The 24,382-nt window shown below is 47.0% G+C and overlaps 3 protein-coding genes across 4 annotated transcripts; 1 reads left to right on the top strand and 2 right to left on the bottom strand.

The window, feature by feature from the left end:
• Positions 1-4,866: 4,866 nt before the first annotated feature.
• Positions 4,867-8,000, bottom strand: LOC148820382 (gap junction beta-4 protein-like). The gene is made up of 2 exons (XM_088932157.1): positions 7,854-8,000; positions 4,867-6,789 (listed from the first exon to the last, which is right to left on the bottom strand). The coding sequence occupies exon 2, from the start codon at positions 6,756-6,758 to the stop codon at positions 6,009-6,011; it is 750 nt and encodes a 249-aa protein (XP_088788283.1). The 5' UTR covers positions 6,759-6,789; positions 7,854-8,000; the 3' UTR covers positions 4,867-6,008.
• A 638-nt stretch (positions 8,001-8,638) lies between these two features.
• LOC148820381 (homeobox-containing protein 1) lies at positions 8,639-16,723 on the top strand. Of its 2 annotated transcripts, none has more exons than XM_088932053.1 (10): positions 8,639-8,877; positions 9,039-9,150; positions 10,750-11,179; positions 11,433-11,518; positions 12,937-13,047; positions 13,128-13,281; positions 13,773-13,855; positions 14,256-14,351; positions 14,838-14,932; positions 15,083-16,723. In XM_088932053.1, the coding sequence occupies exons 3-10, from the start codon at positions 10,758-10,760 to the stop codon at positions 15,221-15,223; spliced, it is 1,188 nt and encodes a 395-aa protein (XP_088788179.1). In that variant the 5' UTR covers positions 8,639-8,877; positions 9,039-9,150; positions 10,750-10,757; the 3' UTR covers positions 15,224-16,723. The 2 variants fall into 2 exon arrangements, with proteins under 2 accessions (XP_088788179.1, XP_088788180.1); XM_088932054.1 differs by having other exon boundaries at positions 8,641-8,877; positions 15,100-15,211.
• Positions 16,724-17,163: 440 nt separating this feature from the next.
• Positions 17,164-24,241, bottom strand: ppie (peptidylprolyl isomerase E (cyclophilin E)). The gene is made up of 10 exons (XM_088933182.1): positions 24,195-24,241; positions 22,732-22,830; positions 21,844-21,887; positions 21,128-21,154; positions 20,701-20,782; positions 20,324-20,427; positions 20,038-20,161; positions 18,916-19,101; positions 18,239-18,381; positions 17,164-17,833 (listed from the first exon to the last, which is right to left on the bottom strand). The coding sequence occupies exons 1-10, from the start codon at positions 24,223-24,225 to the stop codon at positions 17,765-17,767; spliced, it is 909 nt and encodes a 302-aa protein (XP_088789308.1). The 5' UTR covers positions 24,226-24,241; the 3' UTR covers positions 17,164-17,764.
• Between the last annotated feature and the right edge of the window lie 141 nt (positions 24,242-24,382).

Raw genomic sequence — 24,382 nt, 5'->3', positions numbered from 1 at the left:
CTAACGTCTTCTCTGTCAGTCAAGGCATACTCAAATGTGCAAGGAGCACGTGCGGTTCTTTTTCATTTGAACTTTTCTGTTTAGTGATGGCATGCTTTGTTTTATTTTTGCCATGGCTTTCTGTGGATGTAACCAGTTTTTACAGCACTAAATCACAGCTAGTATACCAATAAACATCCCTCGTAAACATGCATTATTGTATATCCTACTTTTCACAGTATACACACTTCCCATGACATATTTAAAAAAGCCCTCACATCAGACGTCAAGAATTTCACTGCTGTTCCTCATCCATGGACAAATGGACTCAGTGTGCAGGTTTGCTAGTTGCAGGACCAGTGGGTACATAACTGGGCACGTCATGAGCCTGTTACAAAGAGAGGGGAGCATTTAAATCCTTCACATCAAGACGTCCGGTCTTCTGGTACTTTGGTTCTGATTCTTCTCTGTGTCCCACAGAATGAAGTTTCTCTATGGGATCCAAGATGTCTAAAGTTCCTAGAGCCAGTCTCTACCACATCATCAAATTATTTGTGAAACTAAGGCTAGATGGGACCAGATAGAGTATGCAAAAGGACCCATGTCAGTATTTAACTTGTTTTGTTTTGAATAAAAACAAATATTTCACTCTGTGTCTTTAACATTAGCTTTGACGTATCAATTTGAACTGTAGATAAGTTGATCAAGTCCTCCATGGAGAAGATATCTCCACTCCTTCGATAAGAATGAGCATGTCTGGATTCAGGTGAGATGGGTTGGGTTTTATGACAATTATTTTTCCTGTGCTATGGGTCAGTTCAGGTAGAAATGACATCTGCCTTGAGTCTGATGAAGCTGATTCTGGCCCTGAGAAGACCCCTCACAGTCACTCACAGACGTTTGCGTGGGAACGGTTTACTCCAGGGGTCTGGATGCTCCTGCTGTGATGCAGCGTGCAGATGGCACCTAAGCCCAGAGTCTCAGCGCTGTGATGCAGCAATGCTAACCACTGTGCCACGATGCCACCGAATTGCCTTAATCCTACCATAAAATTTCACAGGTTTCTTCATGCTGATCTAATGGATTTCCACCTGTGCTCAGAGTTGCTGTGTTGACCTGTTTGTTCCCTGCCCGTCCCAGGTCTGCTCTGTGGGATCACACTTGGCTTCATCCAGTTCTCCATTATCATCCCCGCAGGTGTCGAGCAGCTGCTCACGAAAGATGCCTGCTGAGCCTGCTGCACCATGGTCAGGGAGCGACTGGAGTCTTGCCCCTCCAGCGCCGCGCACGGTCCGAGCCCACATGCTGTTGCACTGGTTTGTTTGTTGATTATGTAATCTGCCCCTTATTGCCAGTTTCAGCGACAGATGGAGGTCCTTGTGTGTGGGAATTGTGAGATTAGGAGACCTTCCCCTGCGCCCTTCCTTTATTTACCTGGTGAGGCAGCAAAATTGTACCATTCAGTACAGCAGGGCGGGAGTGTTAGGCTTGCTAATCTAAAGTCTTGTCTTCTCACTGTCGAAGAATCCAATTAGCAATGCCCAGACTGTACACATCACACCCCCTTATTCCTCTAAGCCTTCTCCTTAACAGTCAGCATTATCACCAGCTCCAGATATGCTGGTGACGGAGTCCAGTGGCTCACTGATACTTTTGAGCTTGATAGTGGTCAATTCAATGCAACCTGTTTGCTAATGAGGAGTATCTCAGTTACTGCTCCCTGTTACCCTTCCCTCCCTGGAGATGAAAAGTCCTGTGCATGACGACAAGTCCAGGTTATCGCTGTGTTCTCCAGGGGTTTGCTGCTTGCATCCTTGGGTGTTTCATGACTCTGCTCACCTCTGTCCTGCTGTACATTTAGATGTTTTCAGTTTCCCTGGTAACATCAGTTAACTGTGAAATATCTGGGTAAAATAGCAGTGACAGTAACTGCTGTAAGACACAGTCCAAAGGCATGATATAATGGGAAAAATAATTTCATCAGTCAGATACAACCTTTAGGAAACCAATGCAAAATAAAATGGGTGTGCTGTGAACATGATAAAAGTATCATATGAATCTACAGATAAATCTGTAATCCATATATATTATAAGTTTAAATCTGTATTCCCATCTGATTCATTTGTGATATTGGCAGGGCAGCACGCCTATAAAGGCAAAAATCCATCCATTTTCTGTACCAGGGGAAGAGGAGATGACCCAGAATACATAGATTCTTTTTAATCTATGTACATGAGAGAAATATTGTGAGTAATTTGAGAATAGTAAGGGGATGCATACCCACCCGACTATAATTGTTTCAGAGAAAAATGCAGAACAGAATATGGCCTATATTCACAAATGAGATGATTTTCCTCTGGCACTGTGTTGAGATGCAGATTCCTGCTCCAACCTCTGTACTAATAAACCTAATGTTCCTGCCTGCTGACATGTCTTGACTGATGCATAGACTGTAGGGCTGCTGAGGTCAGGGGCAGTTTCCAACTGGGGCAAAAAAGGATGCAATGCGTATTAAACATGTTTAAGGTCAAATAACCTCATATATCATCTCTAGGGCAGCAGCATGGTGTGGAGGTTTTCACTGCTGCCTCACCGCTCACATCTGATCGCCCATCCATTCATTTTCTAATCACTTTATGGAACACAGGGCAGCAGGGGAACCGGAGCCAATCCTGGAAACAACGTGCCCAAGGCAGGATACCCGGGACGGGACGCCAGACTCACACCAGGGCCACTTTTCCCAGAAGCCAAGTAACCCACCAGCACGTCTTTGTACAGTGGGAGGAAACCGGAGCGCCCGAAGAACACCCTCGCGAACACGGGGAGAACATGCAAACTCCACCCAGACAGCACCCCAAGAACCGGAACCCCTGCTCCAGCTCTGCAAGGCGGCAATGAGAGCCGATGCACCACAGCGCCTTCCCACGCCCGATTCGGTTTTGAAAATGGAGTATGTTAGAACAACTAGCCCTTTTTGTAGTTAGTGGTTATTACATTCCTTGGATGTTATTCACCTATTTATTGGCTTACAAAAGTATCGGCTTCCACAGCGTGGCTAGGTGGTTTGTTCCATACTCCTACAGCACTTAAAAAACTGCCTCCCATTTAAGCTTCCACATACAGTCGTTTCCACCTATGTCCTCCGGTTTGTGTTTCACTGTTCAATTTGAAGACCTCCGCTGGGCTTTCTGGACTCTCTGAAGAGTGATATCTTCAAAAACAAACACACAGGAGTTACAGGTAATCAGTTTACATCTTGTTTTCTGTTCTTGGAAAATCTCGCACATCCGAAGGAATTGTGGGGATCATCTTCTTCTGTGTTGCTGATGTTCTCCTGGAGCCTCTGGGTCTTTTCTGACTCTGTCAGGGCAATTAGTAAATTTCCTTTGAGGGAAGTAAGTTTCAGTATAATGTTTTTGTCCTGTATGCCATTTCCCAGCACAGTACAGCAGGAAACAAGAAGACATAAAGATAGTATGATCTACAGATAAAAAAATCCATCCGATTTATTTCTGATTGACTGGGTAGATTGCCTACAGTGGAAAAGCAAGATTTTACTGGTTCTGAATTTTTCTGAGAGGCACTGACACACATTGAGAAAAAAAGGTTTATTTTCACAGTGCAATCTAATGGGAAATTATTCTTGATCAGTACTGGATGTGAAAGACAAATATTTACTTTATATTAATCAAGTGTTTTAAGTGAAGGAAGGTGGTGTTTGTACAGTAGCATCACTTACCACAATGGGCACAGTTACAGCATAAAGCAGCAAACTCAGCAATGAAACATGGAACACCTATCCTGTTTTCTAATACTTCCAGTACCCCCAGGACCTCAAAGGGCTGGGTTTTTAAAGCTATTCAGGTTCTACGGGGCAGGTGCACCTCATGTCCAGATAAGGCAAGACTCACCTTTGTAATCCAGGGAGCAGCAGGAAAGATACAGCACCTGAACACAGACGCCCTGGGCAAGAAGAGGGAGGTTTCCTCTGTGCCTGAGTCAGCAGTGCAGAGGAAACTGCAAGTCTCAACAGATAAACGGGACGAGCACACCCTCTGGCCTGACAAGCAAAACACGCCACTGCATACCTGCTTACAACTGCAGATGGCAGCAGCAAAGTGAATCAACTCGAAAACCAATTGTTTTTATGTAAATTCTCAACAGATACCCTCATCTTTTGAGATGCACAAGACAGGTTTGGAGAAAGACAGCGTCCTGACTCCTGCACATCACAGCCACCAAAGTGAAAAGGTCTCATGGGGCTCTATACTGTATTTGGCCAAAACCCCAAGATACCAGATCATCTGAATTCTGGCAGTAAACACGGGTGTTCCTTTCTCTTTCCTACATAATATGTATTTAGAATTGAACTTTCGAAGATTGCTTTTTCAAATTGCAGATCTGTTTGGAGTTATTTACTGCTTTTGAAGTCATATACCTTTAATGCTTATTACACAGAATTGATGTGATTGGTGAAGTGATTAATTGTAGGCATTGCCATATGTTATGGGAACATAGATACAGATTAGTTGCTGATTTGGAGCCAATCTGTCTGTGGGTATTAAATAGCTGAAACTTTTTTGTAACCTTATCTGGCTGGGCGAGGTCCTGGGATCAAATAGTAGATAACAGGGCATGAGTGTCCTCCAGGATTGTACATTTAGCATTGTGCTGAGAGAATTGTTTAAAACAGGAAGCATACAACACTTCACTTAAGAAAACATCATCTAATTTCTTTCATGCGGGGGCTGTGACAACAAAAATCAGTGTCAGGTTCAGGTTCAGCACAATAAGGCTGTTTCAAAATACACAGGTTTTCTTCTCTCCAGTCTTCCTGTCTTCTTCTGTTGACTTAGATAGCTTAAAGAGCAAAACAGAGCCTTCAACAAGAAAGTAAAGAGTTTAATGTTATAATATCAGTAAAATATCCATAAAAAAAGCTTATAGTGTAGGGAGATGGTCTATTAACGTATATAATTTAATACAGGAATGTAGATAGAATATGTTCCAATGTCATGTAGCAACCTCTGATACCAAATACTGAGAATGCAATTGCAGACAAAAGCATTACCCCCTATATGTGAAACAATGTTTTTTTTAAATAAATTATAGGATGTAGTAGATATCCCCTATAAAACTGTGCTGAATATTCAATCTTTTGTCCCAACGAATTGAAGTTCATTTATTGTATTCACTTAACTGTTATAATGCACAGGGCACCAGCACTGTGGCCAGTGTCAGTGGATGGCACAAAGCCCAGCGACGGCTTATTAAAACAAAGCCCTTATAATGTTTTACTCCCTTGGGAGATGAGAGGTGGTATGTGCATTTAATATAGGTGTGCAGAAGAACAGAGGAGAGGACTGCACAAGAAGGACCAAGATGTTTTACAAAAGGCAGTGAACGGTTTCGAGTAAATTTCTCAGAAATTATATTTTTTTCTTGAAACAAAGGCCAGCTACCACATGAGTACCGCATTCTGCCCAAACAGCAGAATTCAGCATTCAGAAACTGTAAAAAGGGCACTAGCTAAATTGTTCAGCAGATGGAACACCAAATTAAACTGAGCAACATTCAACATTCCAATGTCCAAGGGGCAGCTTCTAAACAAAGAAATGTCATTCTTTATATATACACAACAAGGTGAGCTCTCTGGACTTTTTTTGCATTTTTCGGTAAAACACACCGTACACAATAAACTTCACAGGCCAGTTCAGTAATGATTTCCCTCCTACTTCACTCATTCTCATGTTGCAGGCTTCAGTATCTATCAGAAACAATAAAGAGTACGTCTGATCAGAAAGGAGAACTAAACAGGCACTGACCAACCTCTCTTTCCCCCTGCTGAATTTACACCGCGCAGTGTGGCCTTGTGACTGTGGCAGCATAGGAAGGACAATAAGCCTCAGAACTCTGTGCAGGACACTACATCTGAAGCAGAATATCTCATGATGTCCAGCAATGTCCATTCCTGCACTTGGCGCCTGGGCAGGGGGAACAGGGTGGCACCAGAGGAGTCCCTGGAGCTCTCAGTGTCCCTTCAGCGTGTTGACCTCCAGCATGGTGGTTCTGTCCTTGCCGTTGACCAGAGAGGTGGCCATGGCCAGCTGCCGGCCGTGCCTGATGGAGGTGCAGCACTCCCTGCAGCGCTTGACCAGCAGGTAGACGATCTCGCAGAGGGTGAGCAGGACGCAGGCGAGGCTGGTGACCACCATGAAGATGGTGAAGATGCGCTTCTCGGTGGGGCGGGAGATGAAGCAGTCCACCATGTTGGGGCAGGGGTCCTCACTGCACTTGACCAGCGCGGGGAAGTAGCTGGCCTCGTAGAGGTAGTACAGCAGGTAGACGAAGACGACGTCCACCAGGGCCTTGAAGATCAGGCTGAGGAAGTAGGTCCACCACAGCCCGCCCCGCTTCTTGCCCGTGTCGATGTACAGGCGGCAGTCGGGCCCGTGCTTGAGGCGGTACTTCCTCTCCCGCTCCTCGCGGTACGCCACGTGCAGGACCACGAGCAGCGAGGGCACGGTCACGAAGATGAGCTGCAGGGCCCACAGGCGCACGTGCGAGATGGGGAAGAAGTGGTCATAGCAGACGTTGTGGCAGCCTGGCTGGGCCGTGTTGCAGGCGAAGTCCTTCTGCTCGTCGCCCCACACCTTCTCGGCCGCCACCACGAACACCAGCACCCGGAAGATGAAGACCACCGACAGCCAGATGCGGCCGAAGGCCGTGGAGTACTTGTTGACCCCGCTCAGCAGGCCCTGGAGAAATGCCCAGTTCATCTCGGCTGCCGGGTCTGTCCAGTCTCGAGGCCTGTGGGACAGGAGGGAGGAAGAGCATGAGACAGCGGGAGAGATGAGGGAAACCAGCTGGACGGCGGCTCGATTGTTCCCACTCTTCTGCTGGACTTGGGAGTCGTGGGGGAAGAGAACTCTGGAGATGAGAAACATAAAATAATAAACTACTTCGGGGTTATGTGCTGAACAGTTCAGGAGTTCATCTGTATACTGAACACAAGTACAAAAAATATTTAATTATTTTTCCCCAAACGTAGCAATTGGGATGAATATATTTTTCAGAGCAAAGGTTTATTAGTTATTACACTGCAGAACGTAACACTGGATCAAAAGACGGATAACTGTTCAGGTTGTCTTCAGATGTTTACAGTTCTTCCACCAGCACGGAGCCGTCAAGTCATTTCTAATGACTTGAATCCCTTTTCGGTGTGCAGTCGTCTCCTACGCGCTGATGAAGAAGCGTACGAGAGTGCGGCGCTATAAAATGCGAGCGGCGTAAACTTGAAAGGACAGCTTGTTCAAAACACCGGTTTGACCCGAACGATTGCGGTCAAGTTGGACAGTTTGAATCGATTCTGTGTTCTATGTCTCCAAGCCATTCAGCGGGAGAATAAAAAGCAAACAAAAATTCGAGTCGACCTTTATGAATTTTCTTATTTTTATTAATATAAAAAAAATAGAAATGTAGACAAGCTAGCAAGGAAAAAAATGTTTTTTCTAAGACAGCATCTTAAGAATTCAAAGCATGGTACAATATTTACTGTAAATAACTACATGTAAGTGACAGACGCTCAAACCCATGAATAATGTTTTTCGGAGAATTTTACTCTCTAGCATGCTAATAAACGGCGTTATTTATTGCCAATCGTCACAATTAGTAGCAGCATAATAATAGAATCATTATTACACATCTAACTCAATCTATGTGCCATAAACGTGAGAAATCGTCACATATCTACTTTCCTTTTATCTGTGATACACGGGGTTTCTACTGGCCGCTTACCAGAGATTAAACTTGATCAAAATAAAGTATTCGATACCTAATTTTACGGATCAAATGACCAAAGACGTGGTACTTACCACGCAGGTTGAACAGATCAGAAACGCGCTGGAAGACGTTGTTGATCAAACCCAACACGACAGACCGAGGAGAGCTCCTGCCCCATACTGTAACTATATTCCCGGCTCGGCTGTTGACTTTCTGCGGAACTCAGCAGTGGAAGGTGTGGCCGTCTGGCGCAGCTCCATCCCATTTTTGAGCTCCTAGAGGTTGGGCAACCTGACGCAGACCGTGCGTGTGATTTGGACGCGGTTACCGGGACCTCCGAAACACTCAACGCGGATAAGATCGATGCCGTGACTAGCACGGGGTTCAAAATGTGTGAATATCTGCATATCTGCATATCAGTTGCTGTGCTCTTTGGCTGTTCACAGTGTCCAACACCAAATATGGTTTAAAGTTGTCGTATAAAAAGTTTTGAATGAAATCAAAAGGAGCCCCATTGACACTCCGCTTTAGTGCATTCTTACAGCTACCAATACTAATAACGATAAGAATAAAGTTGTGTGGTTGCAGGCAATTTAGTGTGACACTAGTGACAGTACTAGAAGTGATTGAAGGATCAGCAGATGCTGTGCTGTAAATGCACGAGAATACGGCCACCACTTGTATAAACCAGGCATTACTGGATGACAAACGAGAGAGGGGGGTGGATTAGCAACCAGACACATATATGCGCACGCAATCAAATCGAATCCATCGATTCAATACACCGCCGAATTATATATATATATAAAAACTCTTCTCCCTCTAAATGAATGTTTTTGATTTTCCCTCCCAGCGCGCTAACAAGTGCTTCCTGCCTGCAGCTCGGGACGGGGTGAGAGGTCAGCGGTAAGAGAGGCTTGCTCCCAGAGACGCGGCTCCGTGAGCCGCCGCAGCCGGCTACAATGTGACCCCGGCCGCCGTCGCCGCTGCTGCAGCTGCCTGGCTGCCATCACTGTGCCATCAGCGTGCGGGGCGGTGCGGTGCGGTGCGGGCAGGCAGGCAGGCGGGCGGGCGCAGCCGGGCCCCCTCTCGCCAGTCCGCCGCTCCGGGAGGCAGGTAGGTAAAGGAAACCGTCCGTCCGCACTCCTGACTGGGACCACAGCTGCCCACCAGATCCGCCGCAAACATCCGACAGCCGCGTTCTCCGTCTTTGGCGTTATCCTGTCCTCCTTTCGATTTGACATGATGCACTTGTTTGTGTCTGCTCTTCGTGGCAGGCTATTTTATCGCTGCACTGACGGGGGAAAAAAGCGACACTGGTTAGGAGCGGGGGATCCCGGGACATTGTGTTGAAAACTACAGTTTGCTCTGGGCATCACAAGGGCACCTGTAAGTTTTGTCTTTTTTTTCTGCCTTAGGGAATGGGATGCGTTGTTCTTGTTGTTGTTTGTGTGTGAATGCGTGGTTTTTACAGCGGGATGTACGCACACCGTATTTTAAATACTCCCCGGTTGGCAGACAGTGCTGTGTCCCTGTCGCCTCCCCGGGCTCAGGCAGCGCTGTAGACGGGCCTCTTGTCCATTCTGTTGTTGTGACCGGACGGCCACCTACCGCTGCGGCCCGGGCGGAGGGCGTACAGACCCTGATGCCGCGATGGAAGGGTTAAAAAGTTACCCATACCAATGCGCAGTGTACAACAGCAATAATAAGATCAATCCTGATGATAGTACGTCATAAAAAAGTTTTTCTCTTGGCTCTTTGCTTTGGTGTTGTGTACGATTATCCATCTGGCTGTCGGATTCATTGCTCACCTGCCGCTCTCAGTTATTTCTGACATGATGCACAGTGAGGTGAGGAAGATTCTGTATGTGATCATCCTTAATAGGAATTCTCTGGCACTGACCTGCAATAGCAATACAATAGCTCTTGTTGCATTATAGTGTCTTATAAGAACAGAGTTCAAATCTACTGTTGTAGCATGTTCTTAGTATACTCTGTTTCACAGATTGCATAAGGTGCTGACTGTGATATTTACAGTGAGAGAATATTAGATGTACATCTGGTCAATGTTGTAACACCATGTCGTTCATTATTTAGGGTAAAGGGGTGGAAGAAATGAGGTTTTTCCTTTACAGAATACAGCTACCATTTGCCTTTTCTTCTCCTTGAGATGGATATGATGCACAGTTAGAATAAATGGGAAGATTCTGATTTATCGAAGCCGCAAAAGCCACAGAAATGTGATATTTCAGATATTGTTAATTAATTAGAACAGCAGGTAGTGTGTCTATAAAGGTATCAGGACGCCAGTAACGACATCATTGGTCCACAGATGATCTAAGAAAAAATGGCTGCAGCTCATTCTCTTTCAGCTTGGAGGCAGGGTCCCCTGGTCTTCTTCCTAAAGTCCTGGCAGGAGCAGACTGTGCTGAAATTTAAATCCCATTTCTCAAGAAAGGCCCCGAGACCTGTCTAGAGTCTAGCGAGAAAGTCAATATGGTTTTAGTAACCAAGGACTTCCCCACCTTCACAGCCCTGAAATAAGAATGAAAATAAGACATGGCTGCTGTTCTCTTCTAAGGAGGAGAAAGCAGAACTTGATTAATTTGAAGATTTTCATTCAAACCTTCTCATAGGTTCTGTGTAATTCAAGGCACTAATGCAAACTGAATCGCACTCTTAGATAAGGCTCGTAAAGGCCATATCAGCTCACACACCACCCTCTCGGGTCAAATTACCCCCCAAGGAGCTCCAGAGGGCAGGTAGTTTCTTTCCTCTGTTGTCGCTTCTTGTCACGGAGGGTTCAGGCGAAGAGACGTCTGTGAAAGATTTAAATGCTGCGCGATGTTATAGAAATGGAATCTGTGTCTGTGATTGTGTATGAACGTCACGAGCTAACTTCGCCAGGGCAGCCTGGCTGAGAGATGCCCGGCGGTTTGGGCCCGTGGTGGGCGTGCTGCTGACGGGTTTCGGTGTTGACTCTCCAAGCTGCCAGGATGGAGTGCTGCTCCGAGGAGCCCCGCTACACCATCGAGCAGATCGACCTCCTGCAGCGCCTGCGCTGGTCCGGGATGTCCAAGCCGCAGATCCTGCACGCGCTCGAATCGCTGGAGCGCCTCGACTCCGAGCAGAGCCACAAGTCCCTGCAGCAGCGCCCCTCCTGCTATGACAACCACAGCGGCAGCACCTTTGAGCCCACGGCCGCCGCCTCCTCCTCCTCCTCCTCTTCCTTGTCCTCCTTCACCTCAGCTACCACCCAGACCCAGAGCCTGGCTGCCTCTCCGTCACCTAGCAACAGCTACGAAGCTTCCCCACCTCCCCTATACCCTGCCGGTGGGGGTCAGAGGTCTTTCAGCTATGACCTTGCGGAGGACATGGGGGACTGGGATGTAGAGGAGAAAGTGGAGGAGTATATGAGGTAAAGTACGAGTGCTAGACACATACGCAGATGTTTGCAGTAGACATCAGGACAGCCCTCAGTCAATAGTGCTGTTGATTCCAGGGACTTTTGTCTCTCTGTTCAGGAGACAGCAGGCACCTGGAGGACAAGTTAAAGTACAAATGGATTAGATGGGATGGGGCTAAAATCATCTTATTATTTAATTCTGGATCTGCTGCTTGCCTCACCAGCCTGTCTGAATGAAACATTGTCTTCATCTCTCGTGTTTCAGAAGGGACAGCAACATGGTGAAGGAGGAGATCAAAGTGTTCCTCAACAACAGGAGGATCTCCCAGGCCATTGTGGGACAGGTCACAGGTAAAACTCCAAAAGGTGATAGTGTGTCCAAAGCTGATAACTGTTTAAGATTATCCGGAGATTTTTTTGCTGACTTCCGTGACCAAGCTTTAATCCAATAATGCTCAACTGCTGGCCATAAAGACATGATCTGCTAGCTGAGCTGTTGAATGCCTTAGTTTGAAATGCCTTTTGATTTCCTGATTAGATGCCTATTTACAGTAGTAAGTTAGCTTTGATTTGGATTGTGTTGCTCTAAAGCAAGAGTGAGCAGTCCTGGCACTGGAGGACTGTTATGTCTGCAGATTTCTAAGTCTCTTCAAAGCGCCTGCAGGGTTTGGAGAGTAGTTAAACTGGTCCTGTTAAGGTGTTAATGAGCTTATTTCAGTCATTAGTAACTGCGTGGGAATGAAAACTGCATTAGTGCCAAAGTTGTGTTTCTGAGGTTTCTCATTTCAATCCTTCTGTTGAATTGATGCTTACGCTTGAAAAAATTCTGGATACAACATGGTAAACAACTCTGACCACTAGCTATATTCATGTCTCTCCTGTTCTCCTTCTAAAGCTCAGCCATTCTGATATTTTAACAGCATGTGCCCTTTTAGAGCATGCAGCTAGGGCAGCTGCTTCACCACTGCAGCTTGCAAACTCCTCAACTGGATGTAATGCCTTTGCACAGTTCCCCGACAGGATATTCTTGTGCTCTGTCTTGTTTGCCGTGCTGCTTAGTTTGCCCTTTGGATGACTGGGTCGAGCAGACAGTCCCAAGCTCTGGTTTCACAGGCGATCTGCACTTGTTCCCAAAGTAATAAAATATAGGATGGCAGTTATTGCTACCGGTAACGTCAAGTGACGGTTACTTCTGTGTTTAGGATTGTGCTGCACATGGGAGCTGCACACTGTCATTTTTTAAAAGACTGCCCTTTTCATCTCAGAGACGGGGAGGAAAGGAGAATTATCGTGTGACTTAGTTGATAAAGAAGTAAGAGAGAGGCTGAGCGAGGCAGACTGGGTTAGAAGCTGGAGCTGAATAGTTTGAACCTACAATACAAGGATGGGAGAGACCAGTGGTGACTTAAAAAGAGGCCTCATTACTGGGGCTAGATCAGACGGCACATCGATAACACAGACCATGAGCCTGCCAGGAATGGGGTGAGGGACTGGGAAGGATGAAATGTGGCCCAGATATTGGACACTGAGAGGGAGGAAGTGGCTATGCTGTGATCTGGTATCTAAGAGTGTGCAGAACATCTGTGAGTCCCGAGACTCATGACCAGCATTGTGCCCCTATAGGTCACTGATTACTAGTTTATTAAGGAAGCAGTCTTCACTGTTAGTCTCCTCAGATACATACAGACGCTTTTCACTTGATCTCAGGCCTGAATTGTGTCCCTGTTAACCCAAGTCTTGCCCTTCTTGGTCACATGTTGCGGCGTCAGGCATCAGTCAGAGCTATATCTCTCAGTGGCTGCTGCAGCAGGGCCTGGAGATGAGCGACCCCAAGAGGAGAGCGTTCTACCGCTGGTACCTGCTGGAGCGCAACAGCCCAGGTGAGAGCAGCGCGGCGGCTTCAGGGGGAAGCCAGCCAACGCAGCGCCCCCAGTTCTGAGCCCCTCTCTGCCACCTGCAGGAGCCACCCTGTCCCTGCGCCCGCTGGTGAAGGAGGAGCCCGAGTGGCGGCCCAGCAGCAGCCCCGGGGGAGGTGGGGCCGGGGGCGGGCTGCTGAGGCTGCGCAGGGGGAGTCGCTTCACCTGGAGGAAGGAGTGCCTGTCCGTCATGGAGAGGTGAGCCAATCACACGGCAGCCCTTCGTCTCCTGAGCATACAGCCTTGCAGAGTGCTGACAGAAGCTCTTAGGGCAGGGGTGGCCAGTTCAAGTCCTCAGGAGCCACATTTCGCACAGGTCTATACTTATGTCTCAGATGTTAATTGATTATTAGCTCAATCAATCAATTAATCGGATCATGTACCTATGCACGAAGATGGATCATGGTCCACAGAACACTGTGAAGTAAACCGTCCTAACGTTTTTTTTTTAATTCTTGGTAATTGTGACCAGCCCACTCACTTCAAGTAGAACTCTTTGTCGAAGAGATGATGATGAGTCAGGGCTCTTGATGACCTCATACTCCACAGTAGTCCTGCGGCAGGCCGTGGGGGGTGGGGGCAGTTCAAACTATCATCCACTGATCCCACTGCACCCCTCTGCCTCGACCCGCTGTCCCTTTCCCTCGGTCCCACCGGGCTCCTCTGACACACTGGTTATTATATCTCAGTTTCTTCATAGAGAACCAGTATCCTGACGAGTCAAAGAGGGAGGAGATAGCCAGTGCCTGCAACACCGTCATCCAGAAACCAGGTGAGTGTCACAGCCCCGGTGCACTCTGCCTGAAAAGGCCATTGAATATCATCGTAACATCTTCCACACAAGTCAGGAATACTCTTTTTTTTAGGGATGCATTTTTCTGGTGCTGCACTGCACCAGTTGCTGTGTGACTGTCTAAATTTCAAATATAAATATAAGGCCATAAATGCCTTAATTAGCAGAGTTTAATATTCTACTCAAGTCGTACATTGTAGAAGCTTTAAATAGAATCTAGAAGTGTGTTTGACTGAGGCCCTGGAGGACTGGAACTGGAGACCCCAGTTGTACAGTGAAACTGTATGGTTTTAGTTATTTCACAACTATCTTAGCTTGGAGAAAAAAAGGAACGTACATCCAGATGTTCCACCAGCTGTCCTCCTCTTCGCTCCCACAGGCTGCAAGCTCTCCGAGTTTGAGCGGGTCACAGCTCTCAAAGTGTACAACTGGTTTGCAAACCGCCGCAAGGAGATGAAGAGACGGGCGAATATCGGTATGTCAGCCGTCATCTGTCCAGGAGACAAGTCCCTCTTTCGTAGTGCCCTTTTCAAGCAGGCTCCAGACAGAGACAGACTTGGTTTCAGTAAGAGATGAGTGAGCGAATATCTTTCTTCAGCTTCCACAGCTGAGAGAGCTTTTCCCACAGGTTTGTTTTTTGCTGTTTCTTTTAATTGAACAGCCTCCATTAAATGCAAACCTGTTGTTTGTTCTGTCATTTAATTTGTGTACTGAGCAAAAAGTATATATTGTATGAATAATAGAAGTGTGACAAAAAGTGACTATTCTGTATTATAATTGTCATCTTCTTGGTTTTAAGATGTGTCAGTTAAAGAATGAAAGTGTTTGCTAATGCCTGTTATCTGTCTTAATACTAATTTAGGTGCAACTTCAAACTTGCTTTTGTAGTGTTGCACCGGTAAAAGTTATTGGCCTCATTTTTTGGAAGATTGTTTTACTTTTACATCTCCTGCTTGTATAGAAGCTGCTATCCTTGAGAGCCATGGTATTGAAGTCCAGAGCCCCAGCTGCCACTCCAATGCAGATGAGATCGAGGGCCCAGAGTTTAATGAGCAGGTGAGCTGAAGAGCCTTATAGCACTCAATTCAAACTCTACAGAGGGTCTGCCACAGAAGGACGAGTTTGAAACGTTGCTCAAGGAAGTGGTGAAAATGTGACAGTACATCTTAATTCTGATACCTTACAATTGCGTCACGTCCTTCACAGGAAGTCTTCCCCTCCAGGAAGGATGCTGACCAGGAGCCGGTCTCGTTGGCTGTCGAGGCAGAAGCGCTCCCGAGCCCAGCAGCCCTGCGGCCGCCCAGCCAGAAGGCCGATTTGAAGACGGAGGCAGCCGACGAGGAGTGACAGGAAGAGGGCCGGTCGCTTTGGCAAACCCAGGGTGCAGCCCCTTCCTGCAGAGACCCGAAACTCCTGCCTTCACCATGTCAGAGGGGGGCGGGGCGGGGCGGGTGCCCGCGGCGCGAGGAATTTCTCCCGGGGGGTGCAGGGGGACAGGGGCGACCCACCATATGTAACTACGATAATCATACTAATAGTAACGGCAACAGTAACCAATATTAATCGCAATGTAGTGTCTTCTGGGATCGTCTCGACAGGGGAAGGAGCCGTGGCGCGAGGTTGGGGATCGCAGAAGAGGAAGCTCAGCTTGCAGCGCCCCCACGACCACTTTCAGTTACTGCTCCCCGTTTTACCGCTCTGTAAATGCGACGGCTTAGCGTGCACTGCAGAATCCCGGCGGCCCTGACGCCGGGTCGAACCGCTAACAGGAAGCAAAGCAAGACGCCCGCCTGCAGGGCGGGGCAGCGTGCGCGCCGAGGAGAAGGCGTGAGCGCAGTCTGTGGGCGCAGCCCTCAGGGTTGAGGGGCAGCCACTCTGTTCCACCAGGAACGCAGCCTCTCCGGTAAGGGCAGGATACGACACTGAGTGGAGATGCAATCTCAGGCACCGTTGTCTTTGTGGACAGGCCAAGCAAGAGAGTTAAAAACCCACAAAGTTGAGATCACCCTGGTGGTAAAACATTGGTAGGCTAATAGAACATATGTAATGGAGAATGTACTGTACTTATAGTGTATTATATGTAGTGCCACTCTCTGTATAAGAAACACTTCCCCTCTCACTTTGACACCTGCTGAATCCAACGTGTTGTCTTGGAATGACACCTCCCGACCTGTAAGAGAAATAGCTACGCTGTGTGCGGAGCGAACGAGGAGAGTTTGTGGGTAGATATCCAGCTTCGGGTTTTGTCATACAGTGTAGGATCATCCTTCTTTTTTCCAATAGATTATTAAGCTCTAAGGGATGTTGCATAAGACAAAGCAGGTCAGAAGTACCAGCAGTGAAGTGTTTCAGGTGCAGTTGTATTATAGCAGGGTTGCATATTACCCAGTATTCTAACTGACAGCTGTATTGTCCTACACCCAGGGTTTTGCATTGGACATGACTCACCTCACATTTTCAGACAACTGATTTAGACCGTTTTTAACTTCATTCTATTCAACAGTCAGTGACCCAGGAAACCTGGTATATAAATGCTTTCATGTGCTGATCTCTCCTGAACAGGTGGGGATGTGTATCTCTTTGTATGTTTGAATTATCAGAGGGATAGACGAATTTTTAACAGATGGGAACCCGCAAGGATGTAGGGTAAAGGAGCCGCACAGCTTTTACGGTGGGAGTCTGTTCTGCAGTGTGTGCCTCTGTGGATTTGATTAACAAGGGAATAGACAGCAGTTGCTGGAATCTGCTTCCCGTTGATCAGCAGTAATATCTTGAGGTAGCCTGATGTAATGCTTCTGCTTGATTTAAGCAAAAATAAATAAGAAAAAATAAAACTCATGCAGTTCATTCCTCGATGCCTTGGATTGTTTTCTAGCCTTGCATCTCATCCAGCCTTTTCTCTGAGAAACCTAGGAAATCCCCTCCAGAAAGCATGGGATGAGCAGATAGAGATTTTAAAAAATTTAAATTAATTTTAAATTAAAGAGAAATTAAGATTAGTCTACGCTTCTTTAATCAAGAAAAACCTATCAATAATTCCAATATATACCTATTTTTAAAAGTCTTGCTTTCATCTTCCTGGTAATTCATGTGTGTGTGGGGGGGTTCCCCACCCTCTTCCAGAAAGGATCAGCCAGACTCACAATCATGCAGACCACTCCAGCACAGCGCTTTGGACACAGTAAGCTTCGTTAAAACACTGAATCACAGAGATTCCCAATCTTGCAATGTCTCACATCTACAGCGGAGGGGAACTTCTGAAAATTCTGAAATAAAGGACTGCATACCTATTTGTTAATAAACAATTTATTCACATGAATATTTACAAAACCATGTTCTATGTTTTATAAAACAGAAATAAAGTCCTACTCATTAAGTAGAGCCACTTAAATCAGGGGTTCGGTGGCTTAGTGATGAAAGAGGGGAACTGAAGGTCTGCAAGAAGCAAAGACACTCATCTGCAGCAGTTTTAAGTGATGCCAATCCTTTTCTTCAAAACCTGATCGCTGTACTCATCGGGTTACCTGGAACAGCTGGATTTTATGTTTCTCCATCTGTGAGGCCCAATTCCAAGTAGGGATCACTATTTTATGAACAGGACCACCTGAAAGCTTTAAGGCTGATATTGTGCAGGATGCATTTAAATTCAAATGGTAGGATTAAGGAGCACTTCAGATAGAACCCCAAAATGTCTGCACATATTCAGGTTTTAAATGGTTAACGCAGCTCAGCTGTTCAGCAGCTTCTCTGTAACCCTGCAACGCCAAGTGGGGTGATAATCACACAGATATGCACCACTGAATCGACGCACTGGGATCGTAAACCAGCATTAGAGCTCACAGTTCTCCGTCCAAACCAAAGTTTCTCCTGGGCTGTGCAGCGTTGCTGCTAAACGTATTCCCCGCAGTCTGAAATGATCACCTTCTGTTTGGGCTTACCATCCTTCGAACCCTGAGCCTGAGAAGAAAAAAACGTGAAGAGCCATCAGAAGGTAAGTAAGTGTGCTACTCATATACTTAAAATCAGGATGCACCACTAAGCTTTACACACGCACTGCACGTGGCTACTAAGTCTACCAGAAATGCACTTCTGGTTAAATGTGATCAACATTAGATGGGTGAACTGAAGAAAGTTTTTTTGTATATAAACTGACTAGTAAGGGATCAGTTAATATACCGGTCATTCCAGCCCCCAGCCCCTCCTCTCCTCCCCTGAACCCCCGTCTCTCCTGCCCCCTGCCCAGCCCCTGCTCCCCTGAACCCCAGTCTCACCTGCCCTTAGCCCCTCCTCCCCTGAACACGTCTCTCCTGCCCCCTGCTCAGCCCCTCCTCTCCTGAAACCCCCGTCTGGCCCAGTGCTCACCTCCATAGCTCTCACCACATCCATGCCCTCCATCACCTCCCCGAACACCACATGTTTGCCGTCCAGCCAGTCCGTCTTGTCGCAGGTGATGAAGAACTGGGAGCCGTTGCTGTTGGGGCCGGAGTTGGCAAGGGACAGCAGCCCTGCAGCAGAAGGACGACACCCCAGGAGACTCAGGAGACCCGCTGAGGTATAGTAAGCCTCCCCCTCCCATGAAAACTTGTGAATACTATGTGAATTAAAATGAATGGCATTAATTGTAAATTATTTTTCAAACGCTGCTAGCAAAATCTGTTGCAGCGCACTTGGGGTAAAGAGGAAAAACAGAATTAGGAGGTTTAAACTTTACCTGGTGCAACACAAAACTAGAGTTCCTTAATTTTTTTCCCCCCAAGTCATTTTCCACAAAGTCACAACCCTTTTTCAAAACAAAATAAACCTCTATATATTCCTCATCCAAAATTATGACTGCGTTTGAAATTTTCCAAACCTCCTGCAGAACAGATGCAGGTTCAGACGCGTGTGCAGACTTCGTTCAGGCGAGCTGCAAGATCGAAATTCGCCCCTTGTCATCAAGGGGGGGGGACCTTGTCTGCGCCCCCCCCCTTACAGCTGGCAGCCAAAGCCCTCGGAGGCCACAGCACCGCCCAGCCCCCTGCCGAACGCGGCGCCCGCACCTGGCCCGGTGTGCTTCAGGATGAAGTTCTCGTCGTCAAACTTGCGCCCGTAGATGGACTTGCCGCCGGTGCCGTTGTGGTGGGTGAAGTCGCCGCCCTGGCACATGAACTGCGGGATGATGCGGTGGAAGCTGCTGCCCTTGAAGCCGAAGCCCTTCTCGTGGGTGCACAGGCAGCGGAAGTTCTCTGCCGCGGGAGGAGAGACAGCGCGCGTGAGACCGCACCGTTCCCAACACCCAGCGGAATCCGGCATCTACAATCTGAGCCAGGCTGACCTACCACCCTCCAGGAAAGCAGAAGCCGGGCTCTTGCGGGTTTGCTCCAATTAAGGGGCCATCTTACAAAAATGCACCCAGAACCCCTTTAACCATTAACAACCGTAATTGCTGGCGCGTCTCTGCTACTTTTCATCCCAAACTCTTTACACAGAAGAGGGGACCCACTTCACCCACCACTGACGTACTGCTCCCACCTGGGTGACAGGTGGTTGTCATTATGCACATGCAAGCCCCCCCCCCATGTTATTGGGATTGGGCCATGCAGAAGTGAGAAATTATTTTGCCAATTAAAGGAGGAAATTTGGGCAGCCTAGACTGTGCATGGACACCTTCAAATCGAGCAAGGATATCTTCAATGACCAAGCAGTCGGGACCTCAGTTTACCTTCTTTTGTGAAGGATGGCACCTCCTACAAAACAGTGTCCCCAGTCACTATACTGGAATATACCACTATACCTTGTTTTTTCAAAATTCCAGTCCACAGGGAAAAGCACCACCTACTGGTCTGCCAACACCACTTACAGCAGCAACCAGACTGGTTAGCCTTTAAAGTCTGCCACCCCAGCGCTCGCCAGGCGCAGCCCTGTTCGGCCTCCGACTGCTGGCAAGATCACAAGCTAGAAGGAGGCAGCAGCTTGCTTTGCCATCCGACAAGGCTGCCAAGCCTTTAACAACTCAACAATTTTCCGAATAATTTCACATGCAACTGCCCAAATCACAAAACGGCAACAAAAACGAGATCAAAACCGACCCATCATCGATCGACTCAACGATGTCCTGGGCTTTATCAAAAGAAGCTGTGGCAGGGAGGGTGTGCTTGAGATCACAGTGACAGCTGCTGTACCTGCGGTCATGGGCACAATGTCTGCTCGCAGCAGGAACCGCAGGCGGCCTGCAGGCTTGTTGCCGATCTTGATGTCCATGTACACCTGGGGGTTGACACGGCCCTTCTTGGCCGGTGGCTCACCCTGCAACACAGCGGTCAGACCAGAGCAGTCAGAGTCAGTCCGGAACGCACACACCAACTCACAAATCGCATATTCAACACACACACACTGACACACGCGCATGCACTTGTGGGCCAGCGAACCACTTTCTCTTCCAATGGAAACACACGCACACTGACGTACCTCCTGCGTCTCTGAGCTGGCCTGCTCTGCAGCTGGCTCTGCTCCTTCAGTCTCCTCTGTGGTCTTTCCTGAGAACTTCTTCAGCCAGTCGTCATCTGACCACACTGGGGGGAGGAGAGAAAGGCAGGAGAAAGCGACAGTTAATGTTGGGGATAACCGCAGACAGACCCTGTATGACCCTGAGAAAATCACTGCCTGTCCTGTAGGGTCTTTCTCTTCATGTTCCATGTGTTAACCCAGCTTCTATAGAGCTTGAATGATGGATAGTTTCTACCCAAAACCTGTAAGATCTCCAGTGAGCACCATAAACATGTATAACAATATTAATATTACTGGTAAAATAAGATTTGAATCAGGCGGCACTCTGCGCCTCTCACCTGGGCGTGAGGAGCCCTCCTTGATTCTCATGGGCTTGGCGATGTTCACTCTGATGGTCCGGCCAAACAGCTCTGACTCATTCTGCCGGGGAGACACAGAGACCACAGGGCACATGACTGCACAGGCCTGGCCCAGCCCCCACTGAGACCACCCTGCTTCAGCTCAGGGAACAAAGGGAAAAGTGCACTGCAAATTCAGCTCCATCTAGCAGAGACGTGAAAGCCCAGGCATTTTACTATGAATTGTTCGCTCAGTGCTGAACAGCGGCTTTAATTACTGGTTTGCACATGCATAGCGTAAATAAGAGGAAACTCTATTCAGACAAGACAGAAATGCAAAGGCCTTATTGCAGGAAGCAGTGCTACAGGACACAAGAAAAGCAGTAGTGAGTAGACTGAAGGGAGGGCTGGCTGCTGTCTTACTCACCATGTTGTCGATGGCGGCTGCAGCATCCTGGTTGAGAGAAATAACACACAAAGAAAATTAAACACAGAAGCAGCACAATTTAAATTCAGCGGGTAATTAAAATTTGGCAGAAGAAGAAAAAACCTGTTTAAAATTCTGAGAAAGTTCTTATGTGAAAGTACTTTTAATATTTCTTTGCTCTGACCATGTTATTAAAAGATCACTATATTTACTGGTTAAATCATTATGTAAAAATGGAAATGTGTGTCAATTTTATCATCTTCTTACAGCAGGGGTCTGCAACTCTGGTCCTGGCTAGCTGCAATGTCTTCTGCTTGACATAATCAGTTGTTTAATGGGTAGTCCAAATCTCTGCTCACTGAGCATTTAGTGATGCCTGTTAAGGCTGCAGGAGCTCTCCAGGACCAGGATTGTAGAGCTAAGCAATGAGACACTGCAGAGACAGCCCAATCACTGCACTGCACCCACTTCAGATGAGAGAGCCATTCAGCAGCTCTCCAACCTATCACCACTATTTTGTAGACAGGTTGAAGAGTCAACAAATCAGAATGTGTTTTTGGGTAAACATTCTAAAGTACAGAAAGATCATTAGATACTTTTATAATGAGGTGATGGATATTTGATATTACATTAGACACTACAACTACGAGTTAAATTGGAAAGTTTTTAGTAAGAAGTCAGACCCTGTGATGATGTGCGTGCAAGACAACACTCACCTCAGCCAGCTCAAACTCAATAAATGCAAATCCTCTGTGCTTTTCTGCAAACAAGAGCAGTACAGGTATTAAAAGAACAGACAACATTTCAAAATAACACAAAGTTTGCAAGCGAAAGGAGGCCATTTGGTCCATCTAGCCTGCTTGGTAGTCAGAAACTTATTGATCCCATGACTAAATCCAGTTGTTCCATGAAAGAAACCTGCATCGACTTCTACACAGTTTCTATTTGGAAAACCAATAAAAAGGAACTTTAGGGAACACAAATCATTCAAACCCAAATGCAATTTAGCTATGACATTGTAGATAACACGTCTATTCTTTCATGCTTTAAAGACAAAGCAGTAAGGACCGGGTCTTCACATCTCATCTGAAGTGTGGCACCTGCTACAGCAGTGGGGGTCCAGTCACCTATATGGAGCTTTGGTTAGGAAACTGGTCCAGATGGAAGAGTGACACCTCCTGCTCAGCCAGAACCACCTTTAGCAGCAACCTGGTAGTCCTTTGATGTCTCCAGCCCAGCACTGTCCCAGCACAACCTGGCTTAGTCTCAGAGATCTGACAAGATCAATGTCAGCCATCGGTTATATTACCCTGCAACCTACGGCTGGCAGCCCACTGAAACTCAGCAGGTGTGAGCCTGGCCAGTACCTGGAGGGGAGACTCCTGGGAAAGCTCAGGCTGCTGCTGGAAGAGGTGTTAGTGGGCCCAGTAGAGGGCGCTCACCCTGTGTTCTGTGCGGCCCCAGGGGTCACTATACTGTAAAAAGGCACAGTGATGGCAACACTGCTGTCAGACTACTTCCAAGGCTGGATGGTTAATTTTTGGCTGCCCTGTCGTTTTCTGTAAGACATGTGGAAAACCATTGTTCGCAGCGTGTATGTTAACCTGTCTCATAGTCCAGAGGGATCTGGATGTCGGTGATGTCGCCAAAGGGAATGAACGCCGCGTGCAGAACCTTCTCGTCCACCTCCTCCGCGAGGCCACCTGCGAGACAGGGAGACTCACACATGACCAAGGCGATCCCCAGACGTCAGTAAAGGGTCCCCACCGCATGTCGGCGTCACACTACTCTCTACAACTTGCTGTGATTTTCTTACGATTATGTAAATGAAGGCTATGACTAAAAATCCTAGGAAAAGTCACGTAGTGTGACGCCGGCATTAGGGACCTAATGGGATATACAGGGGGATTGCTCCCCAGAAGAACAATGCAAGGACAAGGTAAATGTGGAGGTTAGGGACTTGGCCCATGTGAGGTGGCACACAGGGGCTTTTTCCATGAGAATCAATGAAAAAGGAGGTTAGAGAACAGAAGTGAGACTAAATGTGTGTTTCAGACTTAGCTACTCAAACACAGTACATAACTATACATCCACACAAAACATTTACGGACCAGTTTTACTATATCCTTTCACCCACTTTTATCTTGACTTACCAATCATTTTAACAAAACATCAATTTAAGCAAATGTCTGTTAAGCTAACACTTGTTTCTATGATATTGCTTTCAGAGAAGTAGACAAGTTGGGCGTGATCATCAGCTCATACAATAGTCCACGAAAGTACTCAAAGGACTTCAAACAGTGCCTGGGTGCCACCATCAAGTCGGTGTTTTCCTAATATGTCAAAGAGGCAATCTCATACACAGCAAGTAATTCTTGTGAGCAGACAGGCGATGACTCATAGAAGACTTGTGTTAGACTTGCTACACGGAGCTCTATTAAAAAGATCACAGGCAACCAACGCAAAGAGCTGAACACCGGAGTGCTTCATTAATTTACTTGTCCACGAGGATTGGACAGCTGCAGCATCGGTACAGTCTCGTCTCAGATCGTGCCGTGCCTGCAGTCCAGAACAACGCACAACGACATGGGAGCAGTACGGGCAATCGTGTGGTCAGATTTCATCACCTCTTTCTGCAGCCTTAGTGACCAACATTCAGGACAATACTGACCAGGGGACACCAAGCCCGCGTAACTTAAATCGGGGCTGACAAGCGTCTCAAACGGTAAAAGACTAAAACTGAACAGAAATAAACCATTCAGAATAAAAACAATCGACATTTAAGAGATACGCATGTTGTGGTCAGGCTTTTCACAAAACATAGTAAAGTGCAACTGTAATATGTCGCTTTAATTACGTCATTGTACCGCTCATCGTTTGAATCTGCTAGAGGTACCGATCAAGGAATGAGTTCACCAAGAAACGTACGTACATTAACACTTTTTCAAACCTTATCTTCAAAACTAAGACAAAGAAAGAGCCGTATCTAACAGAGCAGTAAAATGTCATTCAAACTATTTCTTATTCCTTTATACAATTCACAAAAGCAGTTTTTAAAACAACTTACCAACATACAGTACACGCTTGGCGGCCGCCATCTTCAGTGTGCCCTTTGACCCAACATAAACCCCGCCCTTTCCTGTGCAACTCTCTCAGATGTCCGTTCCGTGCTGCATTAAGTCCCACACGTGTTTCAGTATAGATCCGTGAGATTGTGCGCGTCCGAGTTTAGTGTTAGGCAAAAATTACACCCAT

This window comes from Atractosteus spatula, chromosome 14 (genome assembly GCF_055471065.1).
Source record: "Atractosteus spatula isolate fAtrSpa1 chromosome 14, fAtrSpa1.hap1, whole genome shotgun sequence".
NCBI classification, from domain to species: Eukaryota; Metazoa; Chordata; class Actinopteri; order Semionotiformes; family Lepisosteidae; genus Atractosteus; species Atractosteus spatula.
The sequence above is the reverse complement of the archived record's forward strand: the minus strand, read 5'-3'. Positions and strand labels throughout refer to the sequence as shown.

Coding starts and splice junctions, on each gene's coding strand:
- LOC148820382 (XM_088932157.1), bottom strand. CDS start 6,758: ATGAACTGGGCATTTCTCCAGGGCCTGCTGAGCGGGGTCAACAAGTAC.
- LOC148820381 (XM_088932053.1), top strand. CDS start 10,758: ATGGAGTGCTGCTCCGAGGAGCCCCGCTACACCATCGAGCAGATCGAC. Junction 13,282..13,772: donor TGCCTGTCCGTCATGGAGAG/GTGAGCCAATCA, acceptor ATTATATCTCAG/TTTCTTCATAGAGAACCAGT. Junction 13,856..14,255: donor CACCGTCATCCAGAAACCAG/GTGAGTGTCACA, acceptor TCGCTCCCACAG/GCTGCAAGCTCTCCGAGTTT.
- ppie (XM_088933182.1), bottom strand. CDS start 24,225: ATGGCGGCCGCCAAGCGTGTACTGTATGTTG. Junction 21,888..22,731: donor CCCTCTGGACTATGAGACAG/GTTAACATACAC, acceptor TCTTGTTTGCAG/AAAAGCACAGAGGATTTGCA. Junction 17,834..18,238: donor ATGTGGTGAGAGCTATGGAG/GTGAGCACTGGG, acceptor TTTTCTTCTCAG/GCTCAGGGTTCGAAGGATGG.